The 14,021-nt window shown below is 34.9% G+C and overlaps 1 protein-coding gene across 2 annotated transcripts; it reads right to left on the bottom strand.

Annotated features, from left to right (window-relative positions):
• Positions 1 to 2,154: 2,154 nt before the first annotated feature.
• Positions 2,155 to 5,564, bottom strand: LOC115969954 (thiamine pyrophosphokinase 1-like). Of its 2 annotated transcripts, none has more exons than XM_031089594.1 (6): positions 5,328 to 5,564; positions 5,132 to 5,228; positions 3,713 to 3,785; positions 3,339 to 3,440; positions 2,828 to 3,074; positions 2,155 to 2,556 (listed from the first exon to the last, which is right to left on the bottom strand). In XM_031089594.1, exons 1-6 carry the CDS (start codon positions 5,461 to 5,463, stop codon positions 2,444 to 2,446), a joined length of 768 nt encoding a protein of 255 aa, XP_030945454.1. In that variant the 5' UTR covers positions 5,464 to 5,564; the 3' UTR covers positions 2,155 to 2,443. The 2 variants fall into 2 exon arrangements, with proteins under 2 accessions (XP_030945454.1, XP_030945455.1); XM_031089595.1 differs by having other exon boundaries at positions 5,132 to 5,233; positions 5,328 to 5,411.
• Positions 5,565 to 14,021: the final 8,457 nt, after the last annotated feature.

The raw sequence follows: 14,021 nt of genomic DNA, 5'->3' as shown, positions 1-14,021 counted from the left end.
GGTATGCTGAAATGAACCGGTTATATAGAAATCCGTTGGCTTAAATTTATGAAGGCTTAATTAATGTTTGGTTACTCTTCATTTTCACTTTTTGGTTTTTTTTTTCTTTAATTTTGAATGTAGAAAAAAAAAACTTATTTACAGATTTGACTTATATGGGAACTTGTTTTGAATATTTAATTATGAAATGCTAATGAGTACTCTTAGAGTACTGGTTAATAATCCAATTAAATAAAATTTTTATGAAAAAAAAAAAATTAATGTTTTGACAACTTTTTTCATTTTTCATAAAAATAATGTCAAAACTTTTCTAAAATAAATTGTTAACGAGGACACTCTTAGCATGACCCTACATAATTTACCTATAAAATGCTTACTTCTCCGGATTGACTAATGTTCCTTATTTTAGGAAGAATTTTTTTTTTTTTTTTTTTTTTTTTTCACTTGCATAGGTCACTTCAATTACTTAAGTCTGAGTTGAGGGGACTTAATAGTTGGTGGGTCCCACTAGTTTTTAAAAAATTAACAAAAATGTCATTCTACTTGTTTTCATTGGAAATGCATATTTATTTTTTTGTATTCAAATTCAAATTTAGAATATTAAAAATGAAAACTGAATATAGATTTTCAAACCAAACCAATTTTTTATGTTGTAAGTCTTACAAAAGACTGAAAATTAATATAGAAAACACCTACTTATTTTCTCAAACCAAACACCCTCTTATTAGCTAATTTTTCAATAACTTTGGATTTAAAATAGTTATTTTCAACTCAAAATTGTTTTCCCTATTTTTAAGTAAGTGCACTAAAATGGACCAAACTAGATCGAAGATTAATTGAAGTAAATGATACATTTATGTGGCTTAACAGGAATATAACAAAAATAAATACTATGCTTCAACTTTTGGACATTACTAATCGTAAACATGTGCAACGTACAGAAAATTTTGATGATTTGCTTTCTTTTGTTAAGTGAAAAAATGAAAATTGTAACTGAAACTTATAAGTGTTAGTCCTAAACCATTTTTAAAGTGATGGATTATTTTCTAACAAAGTATAGTTAAAACAATATATTAGTTTTTTAAATTAAGCTATCTACATTTGTTATTTGAAAGTGTTTTAAATTTTGTAATTTTTTTAAAGAACATAATGCATTTTACATTATAAGGTGAGATATTTTACAAAATAACGTAGTTGGTTGAAATTTGTTTATAGTACTCCTTATAAACTATACATCATTTATACATCTAGCCTAAAGGTGAAGTATAGATAAGTAAATCTATAACTTATATTAGAGAAAAAAAAAAATGTAATGTTATCAAGAGTCTACCAAAATTTCGAAAGTGGACCGAAGTAGATTGAAAAGATTGAAGTAGATCAACATGGACTGAACTGACTGAAGTAGGCCAAATTGGACCAAAATAAGAATACATAGCTTATTTACTTATATATTTGTCTCAAAACCATTTTGCAAGTTTGTGGAACAGTTTTCTTTCTTTATCTTTTTTTTGTTTTTTTGTTTTTTTTAAGATCTTTAAATTTTGGTTATGTATAACTTTTTAAAATTTCATCTCTTTAAGTATTTTAACCAATTTTCAACAAATAAAACTGCAATTTTTTTTAGAATGAAATAAAACTGCATTTAAATTAATATGATGGTGTGAAAAACTAAAACCCGATTTTTCTTTATAATAGTTTAGGATTTAGGTGTTGAAACAGTTGAATAACGGACATTATTTTATGGGGTGAGGTTGTTGGCGTTGACTGCATGATTATCCTCCGACGATGATCCAAAGAAAAAATACAAGAAAAGGTTCGTTGCTGAATTAGACAGGGAATATGCCATAACATAGGGGACCCCAAATAAGATTCAAGAATAGAGTGAAGGGGATCCAACCTCGTGGTTTGGTCCTAGAGAACGTTGAGTTTAATGATGACAAGCCAAAAAAAAAAAAAAAAAAAAATTAGACCAACAATTTGATACCCATGATTAATGGTCATGATTCTTAAATAGTTCAGGTTGATGATTGTGTTGGTATGTGATTTCATCTTCAAATAAACGACTCTTTTCTTTATAGACTAAAGCATTATTCAGGTAGATAATTTCTTTCTCCTAATTTATACAAGTCTTAATCAACAACTCATACGAAGTCGGAACTGTTTTGTTGCATTATGTAACACAAGAAACATGTAAAACGGTTTTCTTAAGGTAGGCAACAACTAACAACGCAAGCTCTATAGTCTATATCAGTTTAAGAGACTTTGTACACAATTTATAAACATAAAAAGTCAATATGAATACACAATTTATTCCATTTCTTTGAGCTTTGCATTCTACCTACAGAAATTCACCTTGACTACAATAATTGAAGATGATCTTTCGCAATTTTTGTAGGTTAAAAGAACTTGTGAAAACTTCTGCTTGTACGCCTCTCAAAAGCAACTATTTCACGGAGATTGTCCAAATAAGATCTGCATCAGATTCCACTGTTATTTTTTCTCCTTTTACAACATTTGATGTGCTTATTAAACCACCAAACCTCATCTCTGTATTAGCTGGAATAGACAGAACACAGATTTACAGGACATTAGACAATAGCAAATTGCATAGCCACGGAGGTAGTTAAAAAATAATACATAAAAATGAACACACATTTTTTAACAATATAATTAATATTTTATTGAGAAAAAAAGAATAATTTTTTATACATGATAGGATGTGGAGTGCGACAAGAACATCAAAGCCAAGAAAGGAGTTCTTCCCACTAAAGCTTGGTAACTAAAAGCGAAAACTCAAAAAATTATTATGTGATTGTGATACACTCACTGAGATCCCATTGAAGTCCAGTCGTTGTAGTGCTTTTGGATAATGGAAAAGGAATGAGTCCACAATGCGGACCCTCAACAGAGGATTGAATATGGATCTCATGACGATGAGTTCTTGGAAGAAGGCGAACAAGTGATTCGTCAGTTATAAGAATTATTCTCAAGCTTGAAAAGACAAGCAGAACATTGAGGTTTCCTAACGTGTGATCAAACCGCCCACCAAGTGCTCCAGCAACAAGAATGCATAGCTGGCATCAAATCAAGAATAACAAGAATTACAGGCCAAACAAAGCATGCATGCCAGTAATAATTCAGCAGATTTGCAATGCATCTGGCACAATAAATTAGTACTAACGAGTCCCTAATCACAATGTGCAAGAACTAAGGCAAATGGTTCCATAAAAGAATTTTAAAATTGCAATTTTAATATAAGCAACCAGACAGATTCAAGCTCACACAAGCAGAGCAGATTTTATAAAAAAGAGCTTCTATGATGACTGTATTTAACTTACATTTGGCTTATCAAGGTTTGGTGTAAAGTCACGTATATATGCCACACATTTATGTAGATCAGTGGTGTCCTGATCTTGAGATTCATCCAATATCTTGGTTCCCTGAATACAATAAACAAACATAGACATCCTAAGAATGGCTCCAGAACACTGCATATGCATTATGCAGAAACCAGAGAGCAGTAACACCATAATAACATAAAATGCACAAAAAGACTTGTCAGATAGGATACACATATCATGGATCTTTAGATGCCAATTCCAGGAATGACAACATATTTGTAAAGGTTTAACCAAGGTCACAAGTTTCAAAATCATGCAGGAATGACAGGATCAATTGAAGGGTTTGTGCACGAGGAAAGAAAGATAGTCACCAGGTTTGCATAAAAGTCCAGTACTTCTTTTCGGATTGAATCCATGTCACCTTTAATAACATCAGGCTTGTACCTGGCTCAAATCCGGAAGTCAGTGTTGTTTGACAAACCAGCATTATGTAGACACACAAACATCTCTACAACTTTCAAAACAAGATAATAAACCCCAAAATAACAAAATACTCAAAATTCTATATGGTGCAGTCTAATCTGGTTCCTTGAGTGCCACTGGGCAGATTTGAGGCTTGAGGAGCAAAATTGATATAGCTCATCCAAAACAGCACACAACACTAAAGAACAGAATTTGACCATCCCATCATCAAGAGAATTGGGGAAACGCTTAAAATAGATCTCATTCCCAGCATGAAATATACGTACTAAAACAGGTAACACCACATAAGAATATTCCAAATGATTGAGAAACATATTTACTGAAACAGGGAATACCCCACGAGACTATTCAAGCTTATATGCAGCAAATTCAGTTATTATAGATAGGAGGCTTCATTATGCTTTGATCTGAAACTAAAATACGAAGCATTCTTGAGTTTCGTATCACTCTATCCCAAATGATTGGCAAAATTATACTAAGAGCATCTGATGAAGCAAAGGAAGTCACAAATCCTTCAACACATTCAAGTGTAGATCTTTCATCAAGGTAGTAATTGTAGGATGTATCCTATCCTTGCACACATTTCAGCAGTTTCCAATGAATTCAAATTCATAGTAATTCCTAATGCTTAATATGAAGCCATTTTATTTATTTTGTTTCCACAGAACATGTGGCTCTCAGCCTTTCTTCTCAATTTTGATCCATTTATATAGGCTAAAATTTTATAACAATAGCCACCAAAAACTTTTTAACTTATGTGGACTAAGATCAACTTTAACTATTTCTAAAGTTTAAAGGGTCTTACAAACACATAATTTCCATACTAAAAACTATATGTCCCCACACGTATACAACAACAAATATCTTTCAATGTTAAAAACAAAGACAAGAAATCCAAAAAATAAAAGTTTTCTGATGCACTTTGCGTTTCCACTTTCTACCTTCCCCCCATGAGCTCCACATGTCTCAAAAGACACGCAAACTAACTAACTTTTTTAACAAATACATTTTAACCAGGAAATTAAATCTTAAAGAACAAACCTTATTTATTTATTTATTATTATTTGGGATAAATAAGAACAACCTTTTCCGACAACTTTTTTTATCAACTGGTACTCTAGCTTTTGTTCTACAACAGTATAAATTCTAGGGTCACAAATTGCAAGAACCCATTTAAATTTTTTTTTTTTTTTAAAAAAGCTCAATATAAAAAAATTGAACAAGCACATAGCACTAAATTAAAACCCAGAAATTAAAACAATGGAAAAAATATATATATATATATATATATCAAAGAAGAAAAGGACCTGGTTCGAACATGGGAGGGGTCTTCATGTGGAAAGAGCAGAGGCATTTCATCATACACACGGTTGGCGCCTCCATCAGCACAGAGATGAAGTTGAGCTGCTCTAAATTGCAAGTACGCACGCACCGGATCATTTCTCAGAAAATTAAAAAAAAGAACACACACACACACACACAGAGAGGGTGCAGGATAAGTACCGTGGTTCCAAAGCAGAGGAGTGAATCTGGGGAGCTTTTGGTTGAGCACGACGAGTGCGTAGTACGTTTGAGGATGTCGGTGGTCGGCCGGGATTGTCGGTAAAAGGAAAGCCGAAGAATGGGACATAACCTCCATCGCTAACGTGCGGTACACAACCAGTTCCACACACACACACAGAGAATAAGAGACAAGAGAGAAAGAGAGAGAGAGGAAGCTTCTGTTTTCAGTTCTTTTTGTTTAGTTTTAGAGACTTTTGGAACAAAATATTATGGGTCCGTTTGGGGATTAAAATTATCATCGGGAAGATGATGACGTGTGATGATACATTGGTCAAAATTTACCTATTTTATTAATTTTCAACCCAAATGAGTATTTATTTATTTATTTTTATGTTGCCATTTTTCACAACTTTTGCCTCATTATTTGTTATAATTTTTACCATAATTTGTTAAACTGGTCACGAAAGAGAAGGCAATAGAGAAAATTTGAGTCAAAAGTGGTCAATTTTTTCTTTTTAATCTGGAAACTTTTTTTTCTAAGGATGTGTTTAGATATTATTTATTTTACTGGAAACTAAAAATTTATTATTGAAAATAATAAAAAAAAAAATTGTTACTATTCACTCTTCAAATACTGTTTATGTCTCATGCACAGTGCAAGAGAGGGGCTGGTTAAAAAAAAAAAAACTGCTGACGCAGGAAGATAAACGCAATTCTGACGCAAACTTAGAGGCTGTTTGGTTTGTCAACTGAAAACATATTGTTCAGTGTTTAAACACTGAACACTAGTGTCCAAAATTTGAAACAATATGTTTGGTGATAGTGTTTAAAATGGGGTTGTTTGAAAATAGTTGCTCAAAAACCTCTGTTTGAAACATAGTTTTTGAAACATGCCCGGACCACATTTTAAACAATGAAATTGCGTTTCTGATGGCACAACGGTAATAAAAATGAAATTCAATTTTCACTGCACCCGAACCCATAAAAATTATCAATTCACCTCCCTTGACAAACCCACCATACCTCCAGCAAGTTCCCATGGCAGACCCATCGTTGGCAACACTTCAGACAGAGTGACCACAAACCCATCTTCCTTTTCTTTGATTTAATTTATTCTTTAGTTTTTTTTTTTTTTTTCTCAACAACACACAGAACACCACAAACCAGCAATCACAACCCTCAAAAACACCAATTACAACCTACAAGATCTCAACAACACAAATTGGAACCCACAAATACACAACTCACAAATAGTCACGGCAGAAATTTTGTTTTCAATTCTTCCTCTCCACCGCCAAAATGCTTCTTCCTGGATCGGTCTCACAGAAAATCGGTCACGCGAAGAGACAAATCGGTCTCGCGGCAAATCAAGATTTAAAGAAAGAAAGAAAGAAACGGAAAAGAAATAAAGAAGAAGAAGAAGAAGAAGCAGAGGGAAGAACTACGCCTGAAGATCGGTGAACGGAGCTGTGTATATCTCGGGCTGAAGGTGCTGATCGGCGGAGAGCTCCGACGAACGTAAAGCCAAACCCAGATTCCAAAGATGCCCTCAGAAAACATACTAAATTACATTGAACACCAATTTTCAGTGAAACCCTAGAGACTAACAGCGAAGTACCTTTCCCGAATTGGAGCTGATGACTGGGTCGCCATGCTTCCCATTCGAAGAGTCCTGGTTGGTGTAGTCTTCGTAGGAGCAGAGAATGTCATCGGATCCGAAATCGAACCCCTTTGAACCCGGGTTGCCCCGACCCGACGATTCGGACGCCATCGATGGAGAATGATCGATCGAGAGGGAGATATTTGTAGAGAGAGAAAGCGTCGATGGAGATGAGGACATGCGTGGGTTTGGCTTTCTTTTTTCTGCTCGGAGGGAAGACTGAGGGAAGACTGAAGAGTGAAGAAAAAGGGATAAAGACAGAAGAAAAGGAATAAGAAGGGATAAAAAACGGATTTAAAAATTATTTTTTAATACGTTGTCAGCTTTTTTTTACCATTAAAAACATACATACCAAACATATATTTTACATTTTTTTAATACTGAAAAATATTGTTTAAACTATAATACCAAACACATTTTTTTGTTTTATTAACACTAAAAACACGTTGTTCAACAATACTTTTTAAACCATAATTTTCACATCTTTTTAAACAACAATTTTTAAAAACTATGACCAAACAGGCCCTTAAGTTTTTAGTTTTTATGATAAAAGTTTGAATGGTCAATTTTTTTGTTTCCTTTTTTGAATTGTCAAAGTTATTGTTTGATTATAATAGTCCGAGATAGCTTAAAGAATGCTATTAGTATTTAACCAAAAAAAAAAAAAAGAATGCTATTAGTATTATGTACGGTCTAGTGTATACTTATCCAAAAAAGATTATATAACTATAAAATAAAATTAATTTAATAATGTTTGGGACATAATATTTTTTACAATTATTGATTTGATATATAGGGTGGTTGTGATTTTTGCATAATAAAAGTAGTGTAGATTTTAGGTAGCTCAACTAGTAAAGTCTCGAGATTCAAAGTGATAGCCTAGTGATAATGGGTCTAATGACATTTTTTGTGTTGTCACATGATTGTGGTTTGAACCTCACTTCTCCTTCTCTTTCTCCTTCTCCTACCATCTACCTATCTAAAGAAAAAGAACAACAATTTTTGTCATCAAATAAGGCATTTGGATTTTATTCTCACCTACATCACAAATCAATTGATGTCTTAATCAAATGGTAAGAATAATAATCATCTAGCAAACACCATATTTTAAAAATCCCAACAAAATTGTAATAAACGAATTTAGGTGAAGCTAACTTTATCTGATCATAACAGCCCATCAGAGGCCAAAAGCCTTCTAATTTAATTGATACTTTCTAGTATTTTCAATTAAAATATCTACGCTTCAAATCTCAACTCTCTCAATTCTCAAATAAAAGAATTATATATATATATATATATATAAAGTCATGGGTGTGTGAACAGAAGAACTTGTGTAAGCAACATTTACCAATGAATTTAATTAGGGACACGGTTTGAGTCAAATCCTTCAGGACACTGAATCCAATACAATGTAAGCACGTCTAATTGTGCATTTGATAATTGTTAAAAAAATGTTTTAATTTTTGTTTCTTGCCTCTCCTTTTTAACACATTTAACATAAGAATTACTAAAATTTGTCTCTTTTAATAAATATTATACAAATAAATTACCGAAAATAAACAATATGTCAAATCAAATAAGATCCTATTAAAAACAAAATAAAACAAAACAGTAGACCTAAAGCCTTTTAAACCGTGAGTGGCAATTAAAAAATGCCAAAACTTAAAGAAAATCTACTCTTACAGGGGTCCACCCTCACGTGAGGGAGAGCAACGGAAACATAATATACCCTCTCTCTAGAACTTGACCCATGTAATTTGCCAATTACAAAAAAAAAAAAAAAAAAAAAAAAACGACAAAGAGAATTAAATATTAAAAATGGCGAGGGCCCACAAAAGTTCCATTCCTGGACATCGACAATAGATCCAACGATGCACAAAAACTCAATTATGCATCCGTATGCAGCTGTTGTACATCATTGCCAGTGCTGATCCGTGATATCAAAAACATTGTTGATAGATTTGCTTTGACACATAATTTACTGTCCTTTATACGTGCAAATATAATCTTAAACTTTACAAGATTATATTTACAAGCAAATAACCTCCGGATGTAATACTTAATAGTCTACAAGTTTGTCATGCGCACCAAACATTTCTTGAAGTTTGAGGAAATGATAAATACCCCAAAACTTAAAGAGAGTAACACTCCCCTCTTTTGAGGTTTGAAGAAAATCAACACATTAGTTATTCCATTAATAACAGTTACATAATTTTTTCAAATTTTTAAAAGTTGGCAAGGTGTATGTGTAGTATTGTAAGAATTGTAGAAGAAAAGAGAGAATTATTAGGGATAATTAGATCTGCAGACCTACTTGGAGTTGTTGTTGGAAGTGTTGTTTTGGAAGTTTGGTGACAAAGAACGGTAAATTTAACCTAAAAAGCTTTCATCAACCATGGTTAGGGTTTCCCAAAAAAAAAAAACCATAGTTAGGGCTTGGTCAATTATGTTATTGGATTCAATGGATAGATCAATGTGTTGATTTCCTCCAAACCTCAAGGGATGAAGTGGTATTTCCCTTGAATTTTGAGGAGAAGCCCAAGTTTAGGCTCGACTTTTAAATGAATTATGCATGTTGCTCGTGAACAAGTATGTCAATATGAGGCTTGATTTAAATGTAAGTAATTTGACAACTGTGGTGGGCCTTTTTTGCCTCTTGGGTTGGATTGCTCCTGCCGTACTACGGCCCTATAATTATAGGGTAGGAGAGTCAGGACTGGCCTAATTGAAACACACCTTAGGCTAGCTTGTGCGCAAGTTAGAGCCCTGGCGTATCATGTGCCCACGGCAGGAAATATTGTTACAAAACGTTATAGCAGGAAAAACATAATACAGCAAGATGACTAAAACGCTTTAACTAAAATATTTTCTATTGACAACGATAATACTTAAATAATTCCACAAAGGAGAAGTATGATAACGTGATTATAGCAGGAATAGATTAATAACAAAAAAGTTATGTTAATCCTTGATCAACCGTGGCAAAAGAAAAGGAGATTGGTCTACTAAAGGAATAGACTTGACTCTTCGGCAGATTCAAGTCCAAGAAAGGAACCAATCTCCAATGTGGGTAATTTAAGAGGGTAATCCTGCAGTAGAAGTTACTCACTTTGGAAAATGAAACTAAGTGGCTTGATCTCAGATTCTTGACTTGCTAGAGAGTGGGCTATTGAGAGGGAGAGAAGTGGGTAGCCTATTGGTGCATGCTTCTACTCCTATCACTCATATTTTTCTCCCTCACTCTCGGTTTCCTTATTTTCTTTGTTTTCTTATTTGTTTTCCTTGTTTTCTTTCTTTTGCGTTGTTGTTCCCTTTCCCTTTCCGTTTTCCTTTTTCCTTTTTTTTTTTTACTATACACGACTATGGCCCTTTACACTGCCTGCCATGACGGGATTTACCATTTTTACTCTTTAACTACTTTTGGCCTGTTATGGGTGTCCTACCAGGATTGCCTAATGGTCTGTTGGTTACCCAACCACCACCACTACACTGTGTTGGCCGTGCCATGCCTCATTCCCAGACAAAAGTGATTTTGTTTTGTTTTTTACTTCCCTTGACACTCTCATCCGGATAAGGGTTGGGCTTCTCTCTTACCAACCTCTATAACATGCACCTCATGATTCCAGCTCATATTTGCCACTTTTGGGTGGGATGTCATCCTAGCAAGACATTTCTCCCAAAAGAGCTTGAGCAGGAACCCCAAAATAGGCTCCCCTTTCTCCCCACCACCAGACCACACCCCCTCTTACCTCTGACTCATGGCCCACCTCCCTTGTATTGGCTGGGTACAGGTAGGTGATACCTGAGCCTTGTGTGCGTGCTCTACTTCCATATGAGTCTATTGATTTTCTAGCGTTCATGCGTTTGCCATTGCCTACAGGTTTGTCTGACTCTGCTACACGTTCTGGTGCTTGTTTAACTCTTATGGCATGGATGGGTTCTTGAGTCCTCATTCTTTGCATCTTATTCCTTCTTCAGGCTAGACATTGCTTGGGTGTGGGTTTTCTTTTTCTTTTTCTTTTTTTAATTCGGCCCATGTCTCCTTTCATTCCTTGTCCATGGGCTGGCTAATGCTCCTGCCACGCCACTGCATTATTCCTACTATGATACCACTTACCCTTGTTTACCTTATTACTTCTAGGCTTGCGGGCTGAAGTGCCTACCATGCCAGTTTCATATATTATTCCTTCATTTAGTTTCTACTATCCAGCATTTTTCCTGGGCCAGTTCATACAACATCTCGGGCTTCCCCAACCCATTTTATTCCTTAGGCATCCTCAGCCCATTTCATTCTTTGGGCATTCTTGTCCCATTTCATTCTTTCCTACTTCTTACATTCCCATGGGCTTTTGCTAAATCTTTTGGGCTTCCCTGGTCCAATTACCACATCCTTTACCTTTGGGTTTATTGGCTTTCAAACCAATCTCATTTACTAATTCCTTTCTTTGGGCTCCTCCAGCCTATTTTTGCTTTCTTTCTATTTCTTACGATTCCCTTAGGCTTGCTACTTCATCCTCTAGGGCTTCCTTGAGCCCGTTTACTGTCTCTGGGGCCACTTTATTATTTTGTAGGCTTGTGGACCATTACTCCTGCCATTCTGGCCCAATGGTCTTTACTTTTGCTGTTTTCTTTCTCTAATTTTTCATATTGTTGGGTTTTTTCTGCCAATAGGCCCTTTTGCCAAAAATGGGCATCAACACCCACCACATGGCAGTTCAAATGACCATACACATGTACTTTTACCCATATTACCTATTAAATGAGTCATATGATGTATTTAAATAATTTTAATGAGTTGGGTAATTTAATACATATGGATAATTTTAGCCCTATACACATATAGAAATATACTTATACAAACTCAATACTGGATCATGTAAGATTGTAAATAAGTTTTTAAGATATCAAGTGAGTACTTGCAATGTATTGATGATATAAATAGTCAACTTGGTAGTGAAAAGTACAATTTTTAAACAATACAAGGTTTCTAAAATACTAAGTAACTCAAATAATTTTTTTCAATATAATTTATTTGTTAGTTATTAGCATAGTTTTGTGAAGGGATAAAAAAAATGCAGCCATTGTGTTGTGTTTACCATATATGGGAAAATAATAAGTTAATCAAGTAGCTTGCAAACAAACTCCTACTTGTTTAAATATAAATGAGTCAAGCTAAAACATGTAATTTACTCTTTTTTTTAGAAGAACATGTAATTTACTTTGTTGATAAGCTTGGGCTCAACTCTTATTCTAAATATAATTAAATTAATGGTCTTGCTAACTTTTAATACTTGTCTCGCTTGTTTAGAGTACTACAAAGTAGTCTTATTACAATATTACCTAACCTCTTCTTTAAACCCTCATTTCATGGTAAACAGGAAGAACTTTTAAGTTCTAATGCAATTATATAAAACAATTGTTGATGTCCATTTTTGACAAGGGCCCAAGAGCAAAAGAAGCCCAACAATAAAGAAGATGAGAAGAAAATGAGGGGGAAAATGGTAAAGAAATAAGGAAACAAGCCCAGTGGGCTGGAGTGGCGGGATTGAATGCCAGTAGGCCCATGAAAATAACAAAAGGTAAAGAAGAAATAAACGGGCCGAGGATGCCCAAGGAATGAAGTAGTAAACCCATGGGAATAATAAGAGGTAAAGAAGAAGTAAATAGGCCGGGGAAGCCTAGGAATAAATTAGTAAACTCAAAGGGTTGACATGACAGGAATAATGGTCAATAAGCTCATAAGAGTAATAAGAGGTAAAGATGGAGTAAAAAAAGCTGGGGAGGCCCAAGGAATTTAGTAACAAGCCCATGGGAGTAAAAGGAGGTAAAGAAGAAGTAAATGGGCTGAGGAAGCCCAAGGGATAAAGTGGTAAAACAGGTTGACAAGGCAGGAATGATGGCCAATAAGCCCATAAGAGGTAAATATGTGGTAAGTGGGCCAAAGAAGCCCTAAGCCAGTGATTAATGAAGCAATGGGCTGATACAGCAAGAACATCAGCCCGCAAGCCCACAGGGTAATAAGAAGTAAAAGGAAAGACAAAATTGTAGCAGACACAATGAAGCAGTACGACAGGATTAATAGCCAAAAGGCCCACGGCCATAAAGAAGAAAACATGGGCTTTGCGAGCTATAAAGATGAAGGCTCTCACTTGAGCAATACCCAGCCCAGGAAGGAATGAAATGGAGAAAAAATGAGCCCAAAAGCCCACGCATCCTTCACACCACAAAGGATAAACACCAACTAGTATGTACAGCAGAACCAGACAATGCAAGGGTAGCGGAAATGGTGTAAAGGCCAAAAAGAAACAAATTCAGACGAAGTGGAGCATGCACAAAGGGCCAGGGCACCACCTACTTGTACCCAGCCAATACATAGGAGGTGGGTCATGGGTCAAGGTATTCAAATGGTATGGTTTGGCGGTGGGGAGAAAGTGGGGTCTATTCTGGGGTTCCCGCTCAAGTTTCTTTGGGGAAATGTCCTACTGGAATGACATTTCACCCAAAAGAGATAAGTATGGGTTGGGCCACTAGATGCATGCCATAGAGGTAGGTGATGAGGTAGTTTAATCCTTATCCATATGGGTAAAACAAGAACAGAGAGAGATAAGAAACAAGACAAGTAATTTTGTCTGAAAATGGAGAGTAGTGCAACTAGCACACTCTGGATAGAGGTAATGGCTGGACAGCTGGCAGGCTAATGGGCAGTCCTGGAGGGATGCCCATAAGGAGACAAAAACGGTTAAGGGACAAAAGGGGTAAATCCCATAATGGCAGATGGTATAAAAAGGGATAGCCATAAATAGTAAAGGGGGAGGAATGCAAGAGGTAGAAAAGAGAGAATAGAAAACAAAGGAATACACGAAAAAACAAAAGAAAAAAGAAGAAGAAAGATTAGAAAGAAAACAAGAGAGAAAGTAAACATTAGGAATAGAGGCATGCATAGATCACATTTTCTTTCCCTTTTGATAGACCCACTCTTTGAAGATCGAGAATCGAAGCTCAAATCATTTAGGCCCTTTCTCCAAAACATGTAA

This window comes from Quercus lobata, chromosome 12, assembly GCF_001633185.2.
Source record: "Quercus lobata isolate SW786 chromosome 12, ValleyOak3.0 Primary Assembly, whole genome shotgun sequence".
Taxonomy (NCBI): Eukaryota; Viridiplantae; Streptophyta; class Magnoliopsida; order Fagales; family Fagaceae; genus Quercus; species Quercus lobata.
The sequence above is the reverse complement of the archived record's forward strand: the minus strand, read 5'-3'. Positions and strand labels throughout refer to the sequence as shown.

What these genes read in the sequence shown, in the direction of transcription:
- LOC115969954 (XM_031089594.1), bottom strand. Translation starts at nt 5,463, where the DNA reads ATGGAGGTTATGTCCCATTCTTCGGCTTTCCTTTTACCGACAATCCCG. An exon ending in TCCTCTGCTTTGGAACCACG is followed by an intron (nt 5,229 to 5,327) that starts GTACTTATCCTG and finishes AATTTAGAGCAG; the next exon opens with CTCAACTTCATCTCTGTGCT. An exon ending in TGGACTTCAATGGGATCTCA is followed by an intron (nt 2,557 to 2,827) that starts GTGAGTGTATCA and finishes TGTCTATTCCAG; the next exon opens with CTAATACAGAGATGAGGTTT.